This window comes from Rhinoderma darwinii, chromosome 1 (assembly GCF_050947455.1).
Source record: "Rhinoderma darwinii isolate aRhiDar2 chromosome 1, aRhiDar2.hap1, whole genome shotgun sequence".
Classification (NCBI taxonomy): domain Eukaryota; kingdom Metazoa; phylum Chordata; class Amphibia; order Anura; family Rhinodermatidae; genus Rhinoderma; species Rhinoderma darwinii.
In genome coordinates this window covers 183,281,408-183,302,074 of record NC_134687.1, presented here as the reverse complement: position 1 = coordinate 183,302,074, position 20,667 = coordinate 183,281,408, and the positions used below count along the sequence as shown (strand labels likewise).

The 20,667-nt window shown below is 43.8% G+C and overlaps 1 protein-coding gene across 2 annotated transcripts in view; it reads right to left on the bottom strand.

Moving 5' to 3' along the window:
• TSPAN5 (tetraspanin 5) overlaps positions 1–20,667 on the bottom strand; it is a 207,261-nt gene that overhangs the window by 22,590 nt on the left and 164,004 nt on the right. Inside the window, exons 3-4 of one of the 2 annotated variants that reach the window (XM_075860645.1) lie at positions 13,423–13,569; positions 2,100–2,270 (exon numbers count right to left, since the gene is read on the bottom strand). In XM_075860645.1, the coding sequence (XP_075716760.1) occupies positions 2,100–2,270; positions 13,423–13,569 (318 nt within the window). The remainder of the gene's footprint in view (positions 1–2,099; positions 2,271–13,422; positions 13,570–20,667) is intronic. The other variant, XM_075860646.1, reaches the window with a different exon arrangement.

Below are 20,667 nucleotides of genomic sequence, written 5' to 3'. Positions count from 1 at the left end.
TTCAAGCAGTAGCCTTGTCCAATGTATTGCATGTGCCCCTTTCCACAACTCTGTCAGTTACTTAGAGGTACGTTAAGGTGCATAAATCCTATATCCCTGTCCTCTTTTCTGATTCCAAAAAGCTTGTACTGCTGCATAGTGCACTTATGTCCCCCCCTTGCTGTGCCATAGAGCACTCTTCCTAGTGGCACATTTGACAAGTTCGGTGCTCCACGTGTATGTAATTCGCTAGTACATGTAGAAAGATAAAAGTCATGTCAAATCTTTGCAAGCTTTTCTATTCTGCCTTCCCATTTATTCATTTTTTTTGTTTTCTAATTCATAACTCAAATAATTTAAAGTGTTATACAGAGGCGTAACTAGGGGTTTAGCACATGGGGGGATACATCTGAGTGAGTCCCAACCCAGTGGGCCCCCCAATGCATGTTTACAACTGAAGAGCCGCATCTGGCGTGGTCAGACGTAAGTAAATCAGCGTAGTTTGCTGTGTAATTCGGTTTATGTAAACTTCCATAGAAGTGAATGGGTGTTACAGAAACAGCGTAGCATAAAGAGCTAAGCTGTTACCGTAACTGCTACACACATTATTTCATTCACAGTATAGTGCCTCCCCACACAGTATACTGCCTATAGCTGCCCCCACACACTATAATGTCCTCATAGCTGCCCCCACACACTATAATGTCCTCATAGCTGCCCCCGCACACTAGAATGTTGTCATAGCTGCTCTACACAGTATAATGCCCCTATAGTGCCCCCACACAGTATTATACCCTTACGCAGTATAATGCCCCTATAGTGCCTCCCCATACAGTATTACAGTATAATGCCCCCATAATCGCCCCACACACAGTATAATGGCCCTATAGCTACCCCACACACAGTATACTGCCTCATAGTGCCCCCACACAGTATAATGCCCCATAGCTGCTGCCACACAGAATACGGCCCCCATAGTGCATAATTAGAAAAATAATTACTCCCCAATCCACGTCCCCATGTCGAGTGAAAGAGATCCCTCTGCCCCTCCTGGATGAGCTCTGAGTGCCTCGGCATAGAAAGGAATGATGACGTCACTGCATTGCGCCCGTCTGTGCCAAGCCGCTCATGGCCGGCGTTACACAGGGAATGCTAAAGCAGGGAGCTGACGGCTCCCTGCTCCAGCATTGGATTCAACCGTATCTGCGTCCTGAGGACACAGATACAGTTGAGACAGTGACATTCCACCGCAGTCCAGCCCGCACCTGAGCCCCACCATCTCAGTGGGCCTAGGGCCAGAGCCACCGCCCCCCCTGCTAGCTACGCCTCTGTGTAAGGCCCCATGCACACGACCATGCCCGCAATCACGGCCTGCGATTGTGGGCACGGCCGGCCGCCGACTGCAAAGTATGGGAGCACGGCCCGCAAAATGCAAAAGAACGGACATGTTCCATAATTTTCGGAACATTTCTACGGCACGAACACCCATCCGTAGCGCTACGGAAAGGTGTCCGCGTTCAATGAAAGTAAATGGGTCCATTTTTGTGGACTGCAATTGCGGTCCGCAAAAACTGAGGTTTTTTACGGTCGTGTGCATGGGGCCTAATACTTTGGAAATAATATTTTTTGCAAAGTACCTGGTATTACTGATGGAGAACAGGTGTCACTGAAAGTGGTGAAAGCACTCTTTTGAGTGACATCTCTCCATCAGCGTCCTTATACACTGCCTGATACTTCAGGTCAGGGTGGGACCAGAATGTAATAAAATTGTGTATGGATTAACTAACACTATGGATCATTGATATGATGATCACATTTTCTAAAAAGGTCTTAATTTTGCATCCAAAAATAATTATACAATGTTCCATGGATTTTTCTGTATTGTTTGGTGAAGGTGTCATAGTTGGTTTTGTCTGCACACCAGCTGCATATAGTTTTACACTTTATCAATATGTCCAGTGAATGTTTTGGAGCAGTGATTTTGTCCCTTTAACATTTCAGACTTATGACCAGACACTCATTTTATATATTTAGATTTTTTTTTTATATGGTATTATCAGCATCATGAACACGTATTATAACTCATACTGATAATAATTGCATGCGACACTATTACATACGTATTCTTGTGTGAAGTCAATGAGGTTTTGTAGGTCAATATCATCTCTATATGCTTTGATGTTGCTGTTGATAAATATATACAGTTGATCCTTAATCCAGTCTTTAAAGACAAATGCCAGGACGCCGGCTGTGAGCTCCAAGAAGAAAATGATTCCCAAGAAAACAGAAAACTGTAAAGAAAACAGAAACAGTTATAGCTGTCTGTATAGATAAAATTAATATATTATATTGCTTTTTGCATGCTGAACAACACTGGCTCGATGCTATCATGGCATGTCACAGAGGTGGTGCATAACGGTTATATAGCCTACCTATAGTTACAAGAAAAACACAAGCCCTCCTTAGGCAGCTGTAGTTGTATAGTAGATGTAGTACAGCCAGAATTGTTGTATGGAACCTTTATATCTTACACAGTTTTCTTCCCTCTTCATCATTCCGCTTTCTCCTATTGCTCCCCCTCCCAACTCACTGTATGAGTCTTACACACAGGCTGAGGCAGCCAGACAGTTACATGATCTCCCTTCCCCTCTCACAGCACAGAGTCTCAGATAGAGGCTGAATTCACACGTTGCGTAAATACGTTGTGGCGAAACTGTAGTATTTCATTGTGGAAAATTTGCAGCAGATTACAATAGCAGCAGAGTGGATGAGATTTTAACAAATCTCATCCACACGCTGCGTCAATGATAAGCGGAAAAACGCTCAGAAATTGAGCTGTGGTGCGTTTTTTTAATCCGCAACCTGTCAATTCTATTTGTGTAATCACTGATTTTTTTGTTGAATTCAATGAGGAGGTAAAACCCGCAACAAATAGCAGATGTTGCAATTTTTCAAGCGGCTATTCTGCCACAAATAACGCAACTCAGGAAAATTAAAGATCTCATACTTACCCAGAATTCTGTGTTTCTTCGTCCAGGCCGGCCTCCTGGGATGACGTTTCATCCCATGTAACCACTGCAGTTAATCACAGGCCACAGCAGTCACATAGGTTGAAACGTCATCCCAGGGCTGCAGAACGTCAGGACGTCGGAGGGGCACGTCGCCATCGTAAGTATAGCGTGTTTTTTTTTTTATTGCAGGATTTCTACAACAGAAGTTCAGGGCGAAAAATTGCACCAAAATTTGTTGCGGTTTTTCAGCCGGCATTCCCTGCGGGAAACAAGGCGGATACGCTGTGTGCCTTTACACAGCGTATCTGCCCTGTGTGAACTTACCCAGAAAGTGAGGGACAGATACTACAGTAGCTTCCCTTCCTCCCAGTTAAAGAGGCTCTGTCACCAGATTATAAGTGTCCTATCTCCTACATAATGAGATCGGCGCTGTAATGTAGATTACAGCAGTGGTTTTTATTTTGAAAAATGATCAATTTTGACCAAGTTATGAGCAATTTTAGATTTTTGCGAGATCACGATGTGCTGTCAATTACTCGCACATTAACAATACTGAAGTGTCTTGAAAGTGAATAGACATCGCTTCCAGCCGGGACGCGATGTCTATTCACAATCCCGGCACTTCGGTAACGTTTGTGTGGGACTTAACGACAGCACAGCGTGATCTCGATGTGCTGTGTGAGTAAGTGACATACAAACGTTACCGAAGTGTCGGGATTGTGAATAGACATCGCGTCCTGGCTGGAGGCAATGTCTATTCACTGTCAAGACACTTCAGTAAAGTTAATGTGTGAGTAAGTGACAACACATCGTGATCTCACAAGATCACTATGTGCAGAGTACATGAATAGAGAGAAGTGTATGACGCTGATTGGTCAGCATCATAAACTTCTCCAAACTCCCACTCGGTCAAAAGCTAAAAAAAACGCCCAGTTGGGCATTAAGAAAGTCATTAGCATAAATCTGAAATAGGTCATAACTTGGTCAAAATTGATCGTTTTTCTAAATAAAAACCACTGTTATCTACATTACAGCGCTGATCACATCATGTAGGAGATAGGGCATTTATAATGTGGTGACAGAGCCTTTAAGTATTTATTGTTTTATACTAAATGGATTTTCTTGCTTTTACAGATATTCTACAGGTAAGGAAAGGAGAGCTACAGACTGCTAGAATAAGATATAATACAAAGCTCAAATTCACATGTAATAATGATTTTTGAAAAAAAAGTTTTAATGATAGGTACAATTTAAGATGCTTCTAAACTTTTTTTCTAGAAAAATCTGATTACTAAAGACTGAAAAGGGGAATGCTATCTTTTGACCTCTGTCAAGCTGATCTGTGCACACTAGGGTTTTCATTGACTGACAGCTAAGAATTTTTAAATGAGGTTCCAAATGAGGTCAAAGAGGGCAGGGAAGTGGCAAAGAAGCTCGTCAGTTCAGACAATACTGTTATTTTTTTATCAGATATATCTAAAAGTACATTTCAGTGATAAGCCACGTTAAGACCATATTCACATACGGCATATTTGTTGCATATTTTCAATGTGCAGCAAAAATCCACCATAAAAAAGAAGTATAATGCAAGTGAATGGCCTTTTTTTTTCATTTACATATTATTCTCTTTTGACAATAACACTGAAGGCAATTTAGCTCATTCTATATGTATAATGATTTTCTGTTGCCACTATTAGCATGAATACATTTTGTCATAAAATATCTTTTGTATATTGGTAAATATTCTAAATATGTTCAGCCATTTTCCAATATGTCTCATGATCATCTTCTATATTTCAAAAGAATCACCAATAGACAAAGTTTGCAATATCACGACAGCTGTCCGTCTAATATTATGGCAGTTGTCTGACCCTAGCAGAGACATCACATCTTGTAATGCTAACACATTTTGTACAGCATAGTGACAAGTCACTGCGTCTTAGGCATCAAGCACGCTTCAGTGATATTCTTCAGTGTGCTATCTGTTTTTTTAATGGATAGCACACTGACCCATTCATTTCTATGGGGCCATGCACACATCCATTTTTTTTGAGGATCCGTGTGTCTGTTCCGCAAAATATAGAAAAGGTCCTATTCCTGTCCGCTTTTGCAGATCAGTCTCGGCCATTCTATTCATTGGTCCGTTCATTGGCCATCCGCATGCGGACCGTGATTTGCGGTCGCATAAAGGACCACGCATGTGTGCTTGAGGCCTTACTGTAATCCAGTGCACAGTAATGAGTTCTCCAGTATCCTCGGCAATCCACATTTTCTTGTGCTACCATATCATTTTACTACCGATGAGTCAAGAACTACAGATTATATAGCCGGCTGTGAGCCTTCTTCATAGATAAATGCAAATTCGCATATTAATAAGGTATACAATTTCCCAATGTACTTTCTATAACAATTCCTCATAGTTTTCAAGATCTCTTCTTGCTGTCATGCCATAGAAACTTTCACGGTTTACTCCCAAGGGATAAAAATCTGTCCTGCTCATGTGATGGACACACAGGTGCACGGCTTGTTACAAGACACAACTCTCATAAGTGTACTGTAACAATCCATGAACCCGTGTGTCCATCATATGACCATGACAGGTTTCTAGCCACCGAAAGTAAACCACAGAGGTTCCTACTGAATGACAGCAAGCAGACATTTTTAAAACTTTGAGAAATTGATATATAGAATATATGAGTAAATTGTATAATTTTTTATTAAACAAAGAATAATATCAATTTTCTGAAACTGGTTTGCATTTACATATTGTTCACATTCATGCCTAAAATATGCCAGGCCTGAAGTCTAAAGTTGTTTGCACTTTTACCAAGGCAGTATAATGTAAACTACAAGGTCTTCCTAGGATATATCCAGTTGTACCTGCATACCTGTGAATATCTGATGGGGCAATATAATGAAGCTCCAGTAAAGCAAAGCCCTGAGTTTCACAAGTGTTTCGCTATTACTACTACTTCTATTGTCATTGTAGTCTGTCATTGTTTTTTGTTCCTCTCTCTAAAAAAAAAAGCTCCGGAATTATTATTCTGCGCGGAATACAAGTATTTACTAAAACAGACAGGAGAGCTAACCGGTCCCCTTTAAATACAGATCCCTTTAATATCCTCCATTGTCCTAAATGGATGAAATATAGTTCCTTAATGGGATTAGGCACATTTTGCTGATCGGTGAATGTAGCCTAAGGCCATGTTGACACGGCAAAATTTTCATATGGATTCTGCACTAACATCTGCGTTCCATTGTTTTCAATGGGAAATCCGCGTTGTTGCTCACATGATACCGATTGCGGGAAAAAAGTAGTGACATGTAATTTCTTCATGTGGAATTTGCATCAGGTGGCCATACGCGGATTAACACCATTAAATCTGCCGTGTGAACAGTGCCTAATTCTCCTGTAGAAGAAGTTTTCTATATTGCATGTGTTTATAGACATGAAAAGGTAGATTAAAAATTCCAGTGGTGTAATGAAGGAGATAAGTGAAAGAAAGGAATACCAAGATCTTTACTGGTACCATTGATTTTAATATCAATTGTTATGTAAGGTTTTATTCATACAGCAGAATGTAGATAATGGAACAGTTACAAAATGCTGCAGTATTGGACTGAATGTCCTTGCTGAAAAAGTGTTAAATGCTATAAATATATAGAGCCGTAATACATATATTTGTTTGTGACTATTGTATTATGTGATTGTGTAAATAGAGAGCGTCCTTGCAGCTCAGCATATTTTCTAGTGTCCTTCGTAGCCAAATTTGTTTTAGGCCTCATGCACACGACCGTAGTGTTTTTCTGGTCCGCAAATTCCAGGACCGTGTTCCGTGAAATGTCATCCGCAGTTCATCCGTATGTAATCCGCAGTTCATCCGTATGTAATCCGCAAAATGCGGATGAAAAAAAAAAAGCCTAGGTAAAACAGGATGACGACAGAACTCATTCCCGGTCGTCGCCTAGCAACACTTCCGCAAATCCGCAAAACTGCGGATGACACACGGAGGTGTATCCGCAATTTCCACAGGCCCATTGACTTCTATTGGCATGTCCGCATCGAATTTGCGGCCCGTAATAAGACATGTCCTGAGTTTCTGCGGCACGGATTTGCGGACATGCGGAGACCCGTGAAAACACGGATAGTGTGTATGGGCCCATAGAAATGAATGGGTCCGCAATTCTCCCGTGGATTTGCGGGGGAATTGCGGACGCAAAAACACGGTCGTGTGCATGAGGCCTTAAAGTGCAATGTTGGTAGGAAGGAATGAAAATATTTGAAATAATCTATTATAAATAATGTGTTCTGAACTTCTGTAAGGGAATAAATGATTTTAGAAATAAAGTTGTAAGAAAAAGGAACTCTCTAGGCAACGCTGATATACCATGTTATGCCTGGTGCAGGTCCTTAATGGGCAGTGCATGACACAAGGACTCAGAAAGCACCAAACAGAGAATCCTTGTGTCATGCACCGCCCCATCAAGCCCTGCATGGCATGAGGAGCGTCCCTTTAACCCCTTACCGACATTTGACGTAACTGTACGTCACAGTCAGTAGAGGGGTGGTATGGAGCGGGATCACCGGAATTATGTGGTTCATTAAACGGTGCCATGAAAAACTACAACTTGTTCCGCCAAAAAACAAGCCCTCATATGGCTACATCAATGGAAAAATAAAAAGTTATCACTTTTGGAAGGCGGTAAGGAAAAAAATAAAACGAAAAACTTGCTGCGGCAGCAAGTGCAACCTCTATGGATGTACTGTGTATACAGCCTGTCCATGTACACAACTGTGCATGATACTACAATCACGATCTACAGGATATTTGTCACAATCTGTGGGTATGTGGACCCACTGGGCCGCACAGCCATAGCGGGATCGCAGCCGGCCAAACAGTGTACCAAGTCAATATCTATGTACTCCAAGCACAAGGGTACCTGTAGCAGATCAGACAGTAGTAACGGCTAGGGTCACATGGGACCTTGGCAGCAGGCTACAGGCATGGTGTAAAACAGCAGGCGTGACCGATGGCACAACACGACTCCAACTTTCTAAGCCACAGGAACAACGGTAGCACAGGATACAGGTAGCAGGTATGGGAACAGGCTAACATGAAGGGACCATTTGCAAGACTAACACGGGTAAACACAACAACAGTGAGGCAATGAGTGAAAGGGCAGTGCCCTTTTTATAGTCCAGGGTGATCATGGGTTAATTAATGATTATTTTCACATGCACACGCTGGCCCTTTAACGCCGGGCACGAACGTGCGCGCACACCCTATGGGACACAGCAGAACGGAGCGGAAGTGAGCGCTGGCGTCTCCTGGGGAGGATATGCAGGACAGTTCCATGGCTGCGGCTGTCAGGAGGTGAGTAATCCCGTCGGTCCGCGGCCGCTACAGTATCCCCCCACTTACGCCCCCTCTTCTTGGCACCAGAGCGAGATAGGAACTTTTTAATGAGGACAGGACCATTGAGGTTCTCTTCTGGCTCCCAGGACCTCTCCTCTGGACAAAACCCGCAAATAAAACGTTCTTCCTCCTACTTTTTTGAAGTCCAGGATCTCCTTTACCCCAAATACATCGGAAGAACCACTGGGAGCAACTGCAGGGCTAGGCGTTTTTGTTTAGCGGTTCAGGACCACAGGCTTCAGGAGGGACACATGAAAGGAGTTGGGGATCCTGAGGGTAGGAGGCAGCCGAAGCTTGTAAGAGACAGGGTTGATTTGCTGTAGGATCTCAAAGGGTCCGAGGAACCTGGGAGCAAACTTGTATGACGCCACCCTCAGCCGAATATTCTTTGAGGGTAGTCAGACTTTGGTACCTGTAAGGTACAGAGGTGGCTCTCTTTTCTTAGCATCTTCTTTTCGCTTCATGTGATCTACTGCCTGCAGAATAGAGGACCGAATTTGCTGCCAGACCTGTAGAAAAGCTCCAAATGCAGAGTCGGGTACCAGGGATGGAGCCGGAATAGGAACAGGAATTTGTGGATGTTGGCCGTAGACCATGTAGAATTGTGTGGAGGTGGTGGACTCACTTGTGTGGTTGTTGTACGAGAACTCGGCCCATGGATGAAGCTGTACCCAATCATCATGCTGCTTCGAGATAAAGTGGTGAAGATAATTCTCCATGATTTGGTTAATCCTATCAACTTGGCCATTAGACTGGGGATGATAGGCTGAAGAAAAGTCCAACTTCACGTCTAGGAGTTTACAGAGGGCTCTTCAGAATTTCGAGGTGAACTGAACCAACGAGAACTGTCGAGAGATGTCAGGATGATGGAGGATTGAGGCTGAGGTAAAGGCATTCTTGAGGCTATTAAATGCAGATTTTGCCTCTGGAGTCCACACCTTAGCGTTCACACCCTTCTTGGTAAGGGTAGAGATGGGAGCCATCAATGATGAGAAGTTTGGGATAAACTGCCGGTAGAAGTTGGCGAATCCCAAAAAATGCTGCATGGACCGCAGGCCCAGAGGACGTGGCCATTCCAGGACAGACTTTACTTTCTCAGGATCCATCTTGAGACCTTGATCCGAGATTATATAACCCAGGAAGGGCAGAGAGTTATTTTCAAAGACGCACTTCTCCAGCTTGGCATACAGACGGTTCTCCCTTAATCGTAGTAGAACTTGACGAACATGCCTCCAATGAGTTGTCTGATCTGGAGAGAAAATCAGAATACCATCAAGATAGACCACAATACAGACATAGAGAAGATCTCGGAAGATATCATTGACGAATTCCTGGAAGACCGCTGGAGCGTTACGCAGACCGAAGGGCATCACCAGGTATTCGTAGTGCCCGTCTCGAATGTGCAATGCTATCTTCCACTCATCACTTTGACAGATTCGGATCAAATTGTAAGCCCCACGCAAGTCTAGTTTAGAGAAGATCTTGGCTCCTCGTATGCGGTCAAATAGTTCGAAAATTAGTGGCAACGGAAATTTCTTCTTGACCGTGACTTGATTGAGACCACAAGTATAAACTCAAACAAATAGTAGGAGCAGAAGTGTGACTTCTGTATTTTATATGCGGATGTTTTTTTGTCTCTAGGGACGCAAGGGGTTAATATGTTGACAAATCTACTACATGTATGTTATTGCTCTTATACTTCACCTATAAATCCGGGAGCTTGTTATTCACAACTTTTAATTCAAGCCGTCATTATAGTCTGATTACTGTTAATACATTGGCATATTTGCCCTTATCCAATATGGCGTAATCTGAAGCTCTGTACCCTAGTGCATCTGCGTGGGATCTTGATCCCTAAGCGGTTACACATTCGGGTCAGCTGTTACGCTTATGTGCGTTGTCATCACTACCTGAAACACACTTGTTAGCAGTATCCAATAGACAGCTGCTGTTGGAGCATGCGCAGATCGGTGACGATGGCGCCGAAATCGTAGTTTGTATATCTCGTGGCCAGGACTTCCTTGTTTTTCCAAATTGGTGAAGTGTCAGCTTTTGTGCATTGTACTGTGATTATTTATTAATATGCAATTAATGTGTTTCACTGTTTTATATACACATATTTCACTTGACAGAAATGTTAAAATGTTTATACCTATTGTCAGCGATTGACTCATGCACATATGCACTTGGTATTTCGTTACATTGTTACACATGACTATATTTTTATATATAGTGTATAACTACTATGATTTAGAACACTTGTTAATTAAGCTTTGCTTTTCCTATATATGTCATTATGTGGTTTTTATTGATTGCTTGAAAATGCTTCCATGGAGGAAGTGAAACGTTGCTTTGCTGGGTAAATAAATTCATATTTTTTGCTATTTGAGTGCTGCTTCTGGTCTCTATTTTTTGATTGAGACCACGGTAGTCAATGCAAGGCCGAAGAGATCAGTCTTTTTTGTTGACAAAGAAGAACTCGGCCCCGGCTGGGGAGGAGGATTTTTGTATGAAACCCCTCCCCAGATTCTCCTTGATATTGGCCGACATAGACTTGGTCTTTGGCAAGGAGAGAGGGTATACCAGACCACGGGTAGTGGACGGATTTGGAAGCAGTTCTATGGGGCAGTCATAAGCCCGGTGTGGAAGAAGCGTCTCAGCCTCTTTCTTGCTGAAGACATCTAAAAACTGAGAGAAATAAGGGGGTAATCCTGCCAATGACTGAGGAAGAGGAGGCTGGACAGGATGGATCTGTAACAGACAGCGGCTGCGACATTTGGAGCCCCATTGGAGAACTTCTCCGGAATTCCAGTCCAGGACTGGGGCACGTAGTCGAAGCCAAGGCAGGCCCAGTAGGACAGGATTGAAGGCTTTAGGCAAAACAAGAAATAAAATTAGTTCCGAATGAAGGGCTCCAACTTGGAGCTTCAGCGGCTTGGTTTCAGATACGATCGGGTTGGGCAGAGGCAGTCCATTCACCGAGGCAACAGCGAAAGACGTCTCCAGAGGGACTGTGGGCAACTGGGGAAGATCCACTAGGTCTTTTTGGATGAAGTTTGCTGCGGACCCCAAGTCCAAATATGCAGAGACCCAGGGCATCTTTTCACCAGACACTATGGTCACGGGAATGGAAAGTTTCAATGAGAACTTTCGATCTAGCGCCGTTCCACCTAGGGTAGTCTCTCCAACCAATCCTAGACATTGGAGTTCCTTTTGCTTCTGAGGGCACAAACGCACAAGATGGCCTCCGAGGCCGCAATACACACAAAGTCCTGAGGTGCGTCTGCGGTGTTTCTCCTGGGCAGACAGTTTGAGCCGGTCCACCTGCATAGGCTCCTCTGGTGGGTCAACTGGTGAGGGCAACAGAGATTGCTGGAAGATAGGAGCCAGTTTAGCGAATCTTCTCTCCCGACGAACCTCTTGGGATCGCTCCCAGTTCCTTAGGTCAATCCGGGTGGCTAGAAGTATGAGGTCATCCAGGTTAGGTGGCAGATCACGAGTGACAAACTTGTCTTTAACTTTAGGAGACAGTCCCTTCCAGAATGTAGCCATCAATGCCTTGTTGTCCCAGGACAGCTCTGCCACCAGGGTGCGGAACTGAATGGCGTACTCGTCGACAGAGGTGTTCCACTGGCGAATGGTCAGAAGAGATGCAGCTGCTGAGGAGACTCGTCCAGGTTCCTCAAATACGGTGTGAAAAGTCTGTAGGAAACACTGGAAGTCACGGGTCTCTGGTCCCGGACGTTCCCAAATAGGGTTTGCCCATGCTATGGCCATGCCAGTAAGGAGTGAGACTATAAATGCGATCCTTGCGCCATCAGTAGGAAATGCTCTGGCACGTAGATTGAAGTGGATCTGGCACTGGTTCAGAAATCTCCTACAGGTCCTCGCATCTCCGTCGTAGCGAGGGGGTAGTGGCAGCGAGAATCGGGAGTCAGCCCTGGTACTGACAGGAGGTGTAGCAGGAGGAACAGCCGGAGCAACAGGAACGGATGCTGAGATGACTGCAGCTTGTGCATCCAGCCGATGTGTAATGGCGTTCACCGCCTGGAGGAGTTGGTCCTGTCGTAATTGGCAGACTAGCATATCCGCCTGCATGGCTTGTGATGTCGTCACAGTCTTGGGTTGACCAGCGGGGTTCATGGCCTGAGTGTACTGTCACGATCCGTGGGTATGTGGACCCACTGGGCCGTAACGCCATAGCGGGATAGCAGCTGACTAAACAGTGTACCAAGTCAATGTCTATATAGTCCAAGCACAAGGGTACCTGTAGCATTTCAGACAGTAGTAACGGCTAGGCTCAGTTGGGACCATGGCGGCAGACACCAGGCGTGTTGTAACACAGCAGGCGTGACCGATAGCACAACACGACCAACTTTCTAAGGCACAGAAACAACGGTAGCACGGGATACAGGAACGGGAACACTGGGAACAGGATAACCCTAAGGGACCATTTGCAAGACTGACACAGGTAAACACAACAATGCTCTGGCAATGAGTGAAAAGGCAGAGCCCTTTTTATAGTCCAGGGTTATCATGGGTTAAGTAATGATTATTTTCATGTGTGCGCGCTGGCACTTTAAGGCCAGGGACGAGCGTGCGCGCGCAACCTACGGGACACAGCAGAACAGAGCAGAAGTGAGAGATGGCGTCTCCTGGGGAGGAGATGCGGGCCAGCCCTCACAGATCCATGGCTGCTGCCTTCGAGGGATGAGTAATCCCGACGGTCCGCGGCTGCTACAATATTAAAGTGCTCTGTAATAAAAATGCAGACACCTTTAAGTGGAAAACGCAGGGATATCACGTCTTATGATGCAGGTTTTTTCATGCAAATGACACCTATAATATTTCTGATATTAGTAGCTATGGCTAGTACCCCCTTCAAATAAACCATTACTGAAGTGAAGCTTTTAACCCAAGTAGAAACAACTTTTTCATTTTTTTTTTCCACCAGACAGGATTACCTTTAAAAAATGAAGTTCATTCAAGTAAATATGATACTAAAACATACTTACAAATTTCAGGAGAAAAGTGTTTTCCCGGAGTGCTCCAATGCAGCCGGCAAAACCCAGGATAAACATCACCCCTCCCACTACCAGGAAGAGCCAAACAGGATCGAACCCACCAAGGTCAGTGATGGAGGAGATGTTGGAGAGCACGCCCTGCAGAGAAAAGACATTAGAAGACCTATTTACCATATACACCATAGCAAAACTCAGAATTTTCCCTGTGTTTGCGTGAGTTTCCTCATGTTACTTTGGTTTCCTCCCACACTTCAAAAACACACTGATAGGTGAATTGGCTTCCAATGAAATCGGCCCTAGTGTGTGTGTGTTTGAGATATTAGATTGTGAGTCGCATTCTGGATGGGGACTGATATGAATGGTATCAATCTCTTTACAGCACTGCAGAATATGTTGGCGCTATATATTACATAGTTAGTATGGTTGAAAAAAGACACATGTCCATCAAGTTCAACCAAGGGATGGGAAAAGGGAAGGTGCTGGTTTATTTCATAATATATCAGTCCATAGAAGCGGTTTTTAAGACTTGATAAATGATACACATGCAGAGCTAACTGCATGTGAATTTTTTATTTTCACTCTGATACTGTACAGCTTTTGTTATCTGTCCTCCCTGAAGACTTGGATGCTTTCCTCCCTCTCCACACTCTGATCTGCCATGTACAACCTCTTCCCCCTCCCTGCTGCTATCTCCCTGACACAGTGAGGAACAGTCTACTGTCAGATATATGCCAAAATAGCCTTGAGCCTCGTGTCTACACTGTGTACCTGAAAATGCATATACTTAGCAGCACATCTTTATCTTTTTAGGTCTTATGGTATTAAGCACCTAATGTCACACCAGTTGTTTCTGAAACGTTCATACAATAACAAGCATAATAAAGGAACAGCAGGGTATAAATGACAAACTTCGCGACTGATCTGAAAAGCGCAATATGATTGACAGAAGGAAAACAACCCTTATGAATCCCATTTCTGTGCTGACAATTGTTCCACCAGTCATCTTGAATATCAATGGGTGTTGGATAGTAAATGCTGAGTGTGTAAACTGCTAAAGATCCATGTCTTTCCCTCACACCTCATTACTTCCCTGCAGTCTAAATTCGGTAAAGTGCAGTCAGCCAAAACTATATTCCCTATTTGAAGTCTTTAAAAAAAGAGGTCTGCTGTTCTGACAGTTCCATAAATACTTAAACACATGAAGAAGAAAAGTGAGGAGGAAAATATTTTTAACTTTGTATCTTGTTAGTTTACAAGTGAGCTTTGTGAACAGGAGAGTCAATCCTATGCAGAAGGAATGAAGAAAAACTAATGCAGTCTAAAGGAATCTCTGCCGAACGATGTTGTCATTAATAGTAAAGTGTGGTCAGTCTAATATACATCGCAAATAAAAATATATACTTAGCCGCTCTGACGACCAAATCAGTCCACAGAAACAAGTCCAACGTTCTGAGAGTATACTCCCTCTCTTTTCTCCACCTTGAGGAAAGGTAAATGTGCGATGTGCAGGCTTAATAGGTGTTGGTCACAAAAGGAAGTATAACAACAGCATGTAGAAAAATGTGCCACGCCAAGTCTCTGCCTGACCCTGGGTTTCGCCATATCGACTTCTTCCGGGTCATGCAAGGCGTGCATCACAGGTGCCTTTTAACCCCTTAACGACTGGCGTATAGTCGTTTTATGTCGGCCGTTCTGGGTAGTTCTTCTGAAGTGCCGTCTTTTCACGTCGGCACTTCGGAAGAAGTTTTACTGCATCCGACAGGGTGCTCCTGAAGCCCAGGCTGTTGCTAACAATCTCGAGCTTCAGGGCATAAATCGTAGACCACTAGCAGTGGTCTCTGATCATGTTTAACCCCTCAGATGCGGCGGTCAATAGTGACCGCCACATCTGAGTGGTTTTAGAGGGAGGGGACTGGTGATCCCTAGCCGATCAAAAATGAAACGGCACAGCACTCACCCGAGCTCTTCTGCCACTTTGTTTTAGCGATTGGTGGGGGTCTCAGTACTCGGACCCCACCAATAATAACTTTTGACATGTTACTAGGACATGTCAAAAGTTTTAGTTTAGTTACACTTTAAATTATGCTGTATCAAGTGCAAGACTGGTGTACAATCCAAGTTCCACTGACATGGTATTCAGATGTAACCAGCAACTGATAAGAAACATTTTTGCAGATCTTCTCCTAAGACATTAAGCGGTTATTTATAGACTATATACCTATTTCACACAGCCAAAAAATAAGTTACAATGTTTAAGAAAATAAAAAAAATCAGGTTTAGGGGTAATTGCTATGGAAAAGTTCTTATTAGGGCATATGGACATCATAGAGGAGGTTCCCCCACACTGTAAGAACAGCTCTCCTCTGGCTTGAGCCATCCATTTAACATTTCATGGCCACTGCAGAGGGAAGGTCTAACTGGCCATGGCTTTCCCCGGCAAAATAAGCTTAAAGGGGTTGGCCAGGAATACATTTTATTTATATTTTAACTTAATGGGACATATATAATTAACTTTCTAATATAATGTCGGTTTACCTGTGGCAGCGTTACTTCGTTCTGATTTGCGGTCACGGGACTGCACCCAAAGTAAATGTTTAATTTTCTGTGGCGTTCCGTGTCTTTGCTCAGCCAGCACTTCCAGCTGAGCAGGGTACGGCGCGTCATCAACTACGTTTACAGGCAGTGGGTCAGGCGGATGCTTCATGAACTGTTTAGAGCTTTGCCTTTGGTCCCACTGCCTGTAAATATAGTTGATGACGCTCCAAGCTATCTGTTCAGCCAGAAATGCTGTCTGAGCAAAGAAACGAGGGTCGTCTCTCAAAGTACACGCCCCCTCCTCCACCTATCTAGTCGTCCACGCCCCCTTCTTTCTTCTCTCTCAGGGTTCCCTCACTGCCTGGTCGCCGCATCTCTCCTCATACACACCCACTCCTCTTCGCTCAATGTCCACGCTAAGTTACATAAATACATGGATTATGGGGGTTACATAAGTACATGAATGATGGGGGTTATATAAATACAGGGATGATGGGGTTATATAAACACATGGATGGGTCCATCATCCCTGTATATAACCCCCATCATCCCTGTATATAAACCCCTCACCATCCCTGTATATAACCCCCATCATCCCTGTGTATAACCTCCATCATCCCTGTATATAAGCCCATCATCCCTGTATATAAGCCCATCATCCCTGTATATAACTGCCTTCATCCAGTATATGATGTTGGGGGTTATATACAGGGATGATGTTGGTTATATACAGGAATGATGTATATTATATACAGGGATAATGGGGGTTATATACAGAGATAATGGGGGTTATATACAGGGATAATGGGGGTTATATACAGGGATGATCAGGTAATACACAGGGATGATGGGGGTTATATACAGGTTGTATACAGGAGTGATGCAGTTATATCATCCCCGTGTCATTATCCTTGTTTATAACCCCATTATCCCTGTATACAACCCCATTATCCCTGTATACAACCCCATGATCCCTGTATATAACAGCCTTCATCCATGTATAGGATGTTGGGGGTAATATAGAAGGATGATGGGATTATATACAGAGATGTTGGGGGTAATAAACAGGGATGTTGGGGTAATACACAGGGATGATGGGGGTTATATACAGGGATGATGAGGTAATACACAGGGATGATGGGGGTTATATACAGGGATGATGAGGTAATATACAGGGATGATGGGGGTTATATACAGGTTGTATACAGGGATGATGGAGTTATATCATCCCTGTATATAACCCCCATCATCCATGTGTATTACCTCATCATCCCTGTATATAACTCCATCATCCCTGTATATAACCCCCATCATCCCTGTATATAACCCCCATCATCCCTGTATAGGATGCTGGGGAAATACACAGGGATGATGGAGTTCCATCATCCCGATGTATTACCCCATCATCCCTGTGTATTACCTCATCGGGGTGAGGGGGCTGTGTGGCACTATCTACAAGGGGAGGGCTGTGTGGCACTATATACAAGGGGAGGGTTGTGTGGAACTATATACAAGGTGGGGCTGTGTGGCACTATATACAATGGGGGCTGTGTATCACTATATACAACGGGGGCTGTGTATCACTATATACAACGGGGGCTGTGTATCACTATATACAACGGGGGCTGTATATACAAAAGGGGCTGTGAGGAACTATATACAAAGATGGGCTGTGTGGCACTATATACAAGGGGGCTGTGTGGCACTGTATACAAGGGGGCTGTGTGGCACTGTATACAAGGGGGCTGTGTGGCACTGTATACAAGGGGGCTGTGTGGCACTGTATACAAGGGGGCTGTGTGGCACTGTATACAAGGGGGCTGTGTGGCACTATTTACAAGAGAGGGAGGGCTTTCTGGAACTATCCACAGGGGGTCTGTGTGTGGCGCTATCCACAGGGGGGGTGGCGCTATCTATAGGGGGGCTATGTGTGATGCTATCTACAGGGGGGTGGTGTGTGACGCTATCTACAGGGAGGTGGTGTGTGGCGCTATCTACAGGGGGCTGCGTGTGGCGCTATCTACAGGGGGCTGCGTGTGGTGCTATCTACAGGGGGCTGCGTGTGGCACTATCTACAGGGGGCTGCGTGTGGCACTATCTACAGGGGGCTGCGTGTGGCACTATCTACAGGGGGCTGCGTGTGGCACTATCTACAGGGGGCTGCGTGTGGCGCTATCTACAGGGGGCTGCGTGTGGCGCTATCTACAGGGGGCTGCGTGTGGCGCTATCTACAGGGGAGTGGTGTATGGCGCTATCCACAGGGGGTGTGGCGCTCTCTACAGGGGGGCTGTGTGGCACTATCTATAGGTAGGGGTGTGTGTGATGATGTCTATAGGGGTGTGTGTGTGTGTGGTGCTATCTATAGGAGTGTGTGTGATGCTATCTACAGGGGGTCTGTGTGGCGCTATCTATAGGGACAGTGGTTTAAGAGGGATTCTTTCATTGATGCCTATAATTGGTGTTAATAACGGTCTATTTTTAAAAAGTAATTAAAAACAATTTAAAATCAGTTCTCTTATTTAGTCACTATATTAGCGTTTACTGGGGGTCATCAGATCGCCCACCATTTATGGAGAATTGCCCTGCTCCCTAACTGCTCTGCTCAGAAGCTGCCAAAGCTTAGAGGGAACATTGCCTGCAACGTCATCCTAGGAGGCCGGACTACGCACAGAGAAGAGGGAGAGAGTAAGTATCAAATTAATTTTTTTTCGCAGCAGAAGGTGCTGCAAGTTCCAGGTCGAATACGCGGTGCAGTTTTTACACAGCGTATCCAATCCGTTCGAACCCAGCCTTAACCACGCTGCAGATTTTGTTGCAGAAATCCATACACAGCAGAAAAAAACCCATTCAGATAAATGGACCGGAACTTTCTGAAACAAAATCTGCAGGATGTACAGGGGGCCTTAGGGTTTGTCCACATGTAGCGGAATTGCTGCGTATTTTCCGTCCGGAATTGCGGATGGAAAATACACAGCAAAATACAGTAGCAGCAAAGTGGATGGGATTCAACAAATCTCATCCACATGCTGTGTAACATTTCCTTGCAGAAATTCACCTGCGGTGCATATTTTTTGTACCGCAGCATGTCAATCCCTGCTGCAGAAAGTGGACTTAATTGCTGCGTTTTTCAGAGACGATGTCACCATCTCCCAGCATTGAGAAAAACGCCGCAAATTCCGCACCATTTTCTGCAGTAAAATCCGCAGGAAATGATGCCGTTTTTCCTCAGGGGAATTTCTGCTATTTTCTGTGGAATTTCTGCAGAAAATTCCGTTGCGTGTGGACGAGCCCTTACACTACATGAAACACATTTTGTAATTTGATGCATATGATCCGCATCAAAGCCGCAGATGAATGCAGGGAATTCTGCAGGTAAAATCCACACTTAATATTGTGGTTTTTTATGTGTTTTTAGGTGCAGTTTTTACATTTTGTTGCGGAAACAGGTGCGGATTTTATGTTGCTTATTTTGTGCGTTTTTTTATGAACTTGTCAGATAAAATTCTGAGATGGGAACGAAAGATAAATTGACATGCTGCAAAATTTTAAATCCACACCGCATGTCAATTTAAGTGTGTAAAAATTCTGCAACATATAGATGATATTACTTAAAATCCCATTTACTTTGCTGGTACTGTATTACGCTGCATAATACACATTGTGTGCATGGTTTCATGCTATTCCACCACACGGTGCTCAAAAAAAACGATGCACTTTTTAAAATACAGGCGTAGGACGCTTTTTGTTGTGTTTTTGGTGCGTAATTAGGACTCCCATTGACTATGGGCGTTAGGCACGTTTTTAGCACATTTTCGGTGCGTTTTACACGCCAAATATTGACCTGATGGTTCTTTTTTTACACGACGCGTTTTTTTAAACATGCGCGTGTAAAAAAAAACACGTTGTATGCACTACAATGCACTTTTCCATTGATGTGAATGGGATGTTTAAAGCGGGCATTTTTGACACGTTTTTCGGCGGGTAAAACGCGTCAAAAACGCATCGAATACACGCCGTGTGACCAAGGCCTTACAGTTGAACTAATATCCCAGGAGCTATGTAGCGAATGCGCCTAGAAATATGTGCAGCTGATGTTTGTACTTTTTGTATTGTTTTCTATCGACATTTATGAAAGTTGTTTTTGAACGGTAACAAAAAAAAAATCACATTGGCCACATTAGTGGCGTTGCAGACGGAGGGGCTTTTCAGAGCAGGTGTATTTATAATGACATCATGTGACAGATCATGTGACACTGATTGCACACAGGGCGACCTAATTCCACTAATTATGTGACTTTTGAAGTTAATTGGTTTGGCCAGACATTATTTAGGGGTTCAATAGCAAAGGTGGTGTACATATATGTGATCACAACTTTTTATATTGTTTTCATTCCACTGTAACAATATTTTTTCAGGTCAATAAAAATTTAATCTAAAATTTATTTTATTTCCTGGTAGTAATTGAACAAAAAAAAGAAAAAAACACCAAGAAGGGTGATTACTTTCGCAAGGCACGGCATCTATTACTTTATGTTTAATTATGAATATAATAGAAAGTTTCATAAAGAGAATAATCTGCAGGAGTAAGATTTGAAGGGCTACAAAGACTTTCTTTGACCTTGACCCTTGGATGAGAACAGTTCTCGAGTCTCTTCACATATCTTTCAATATCATGCCCTATAGGGATGAATTTAACGTAAG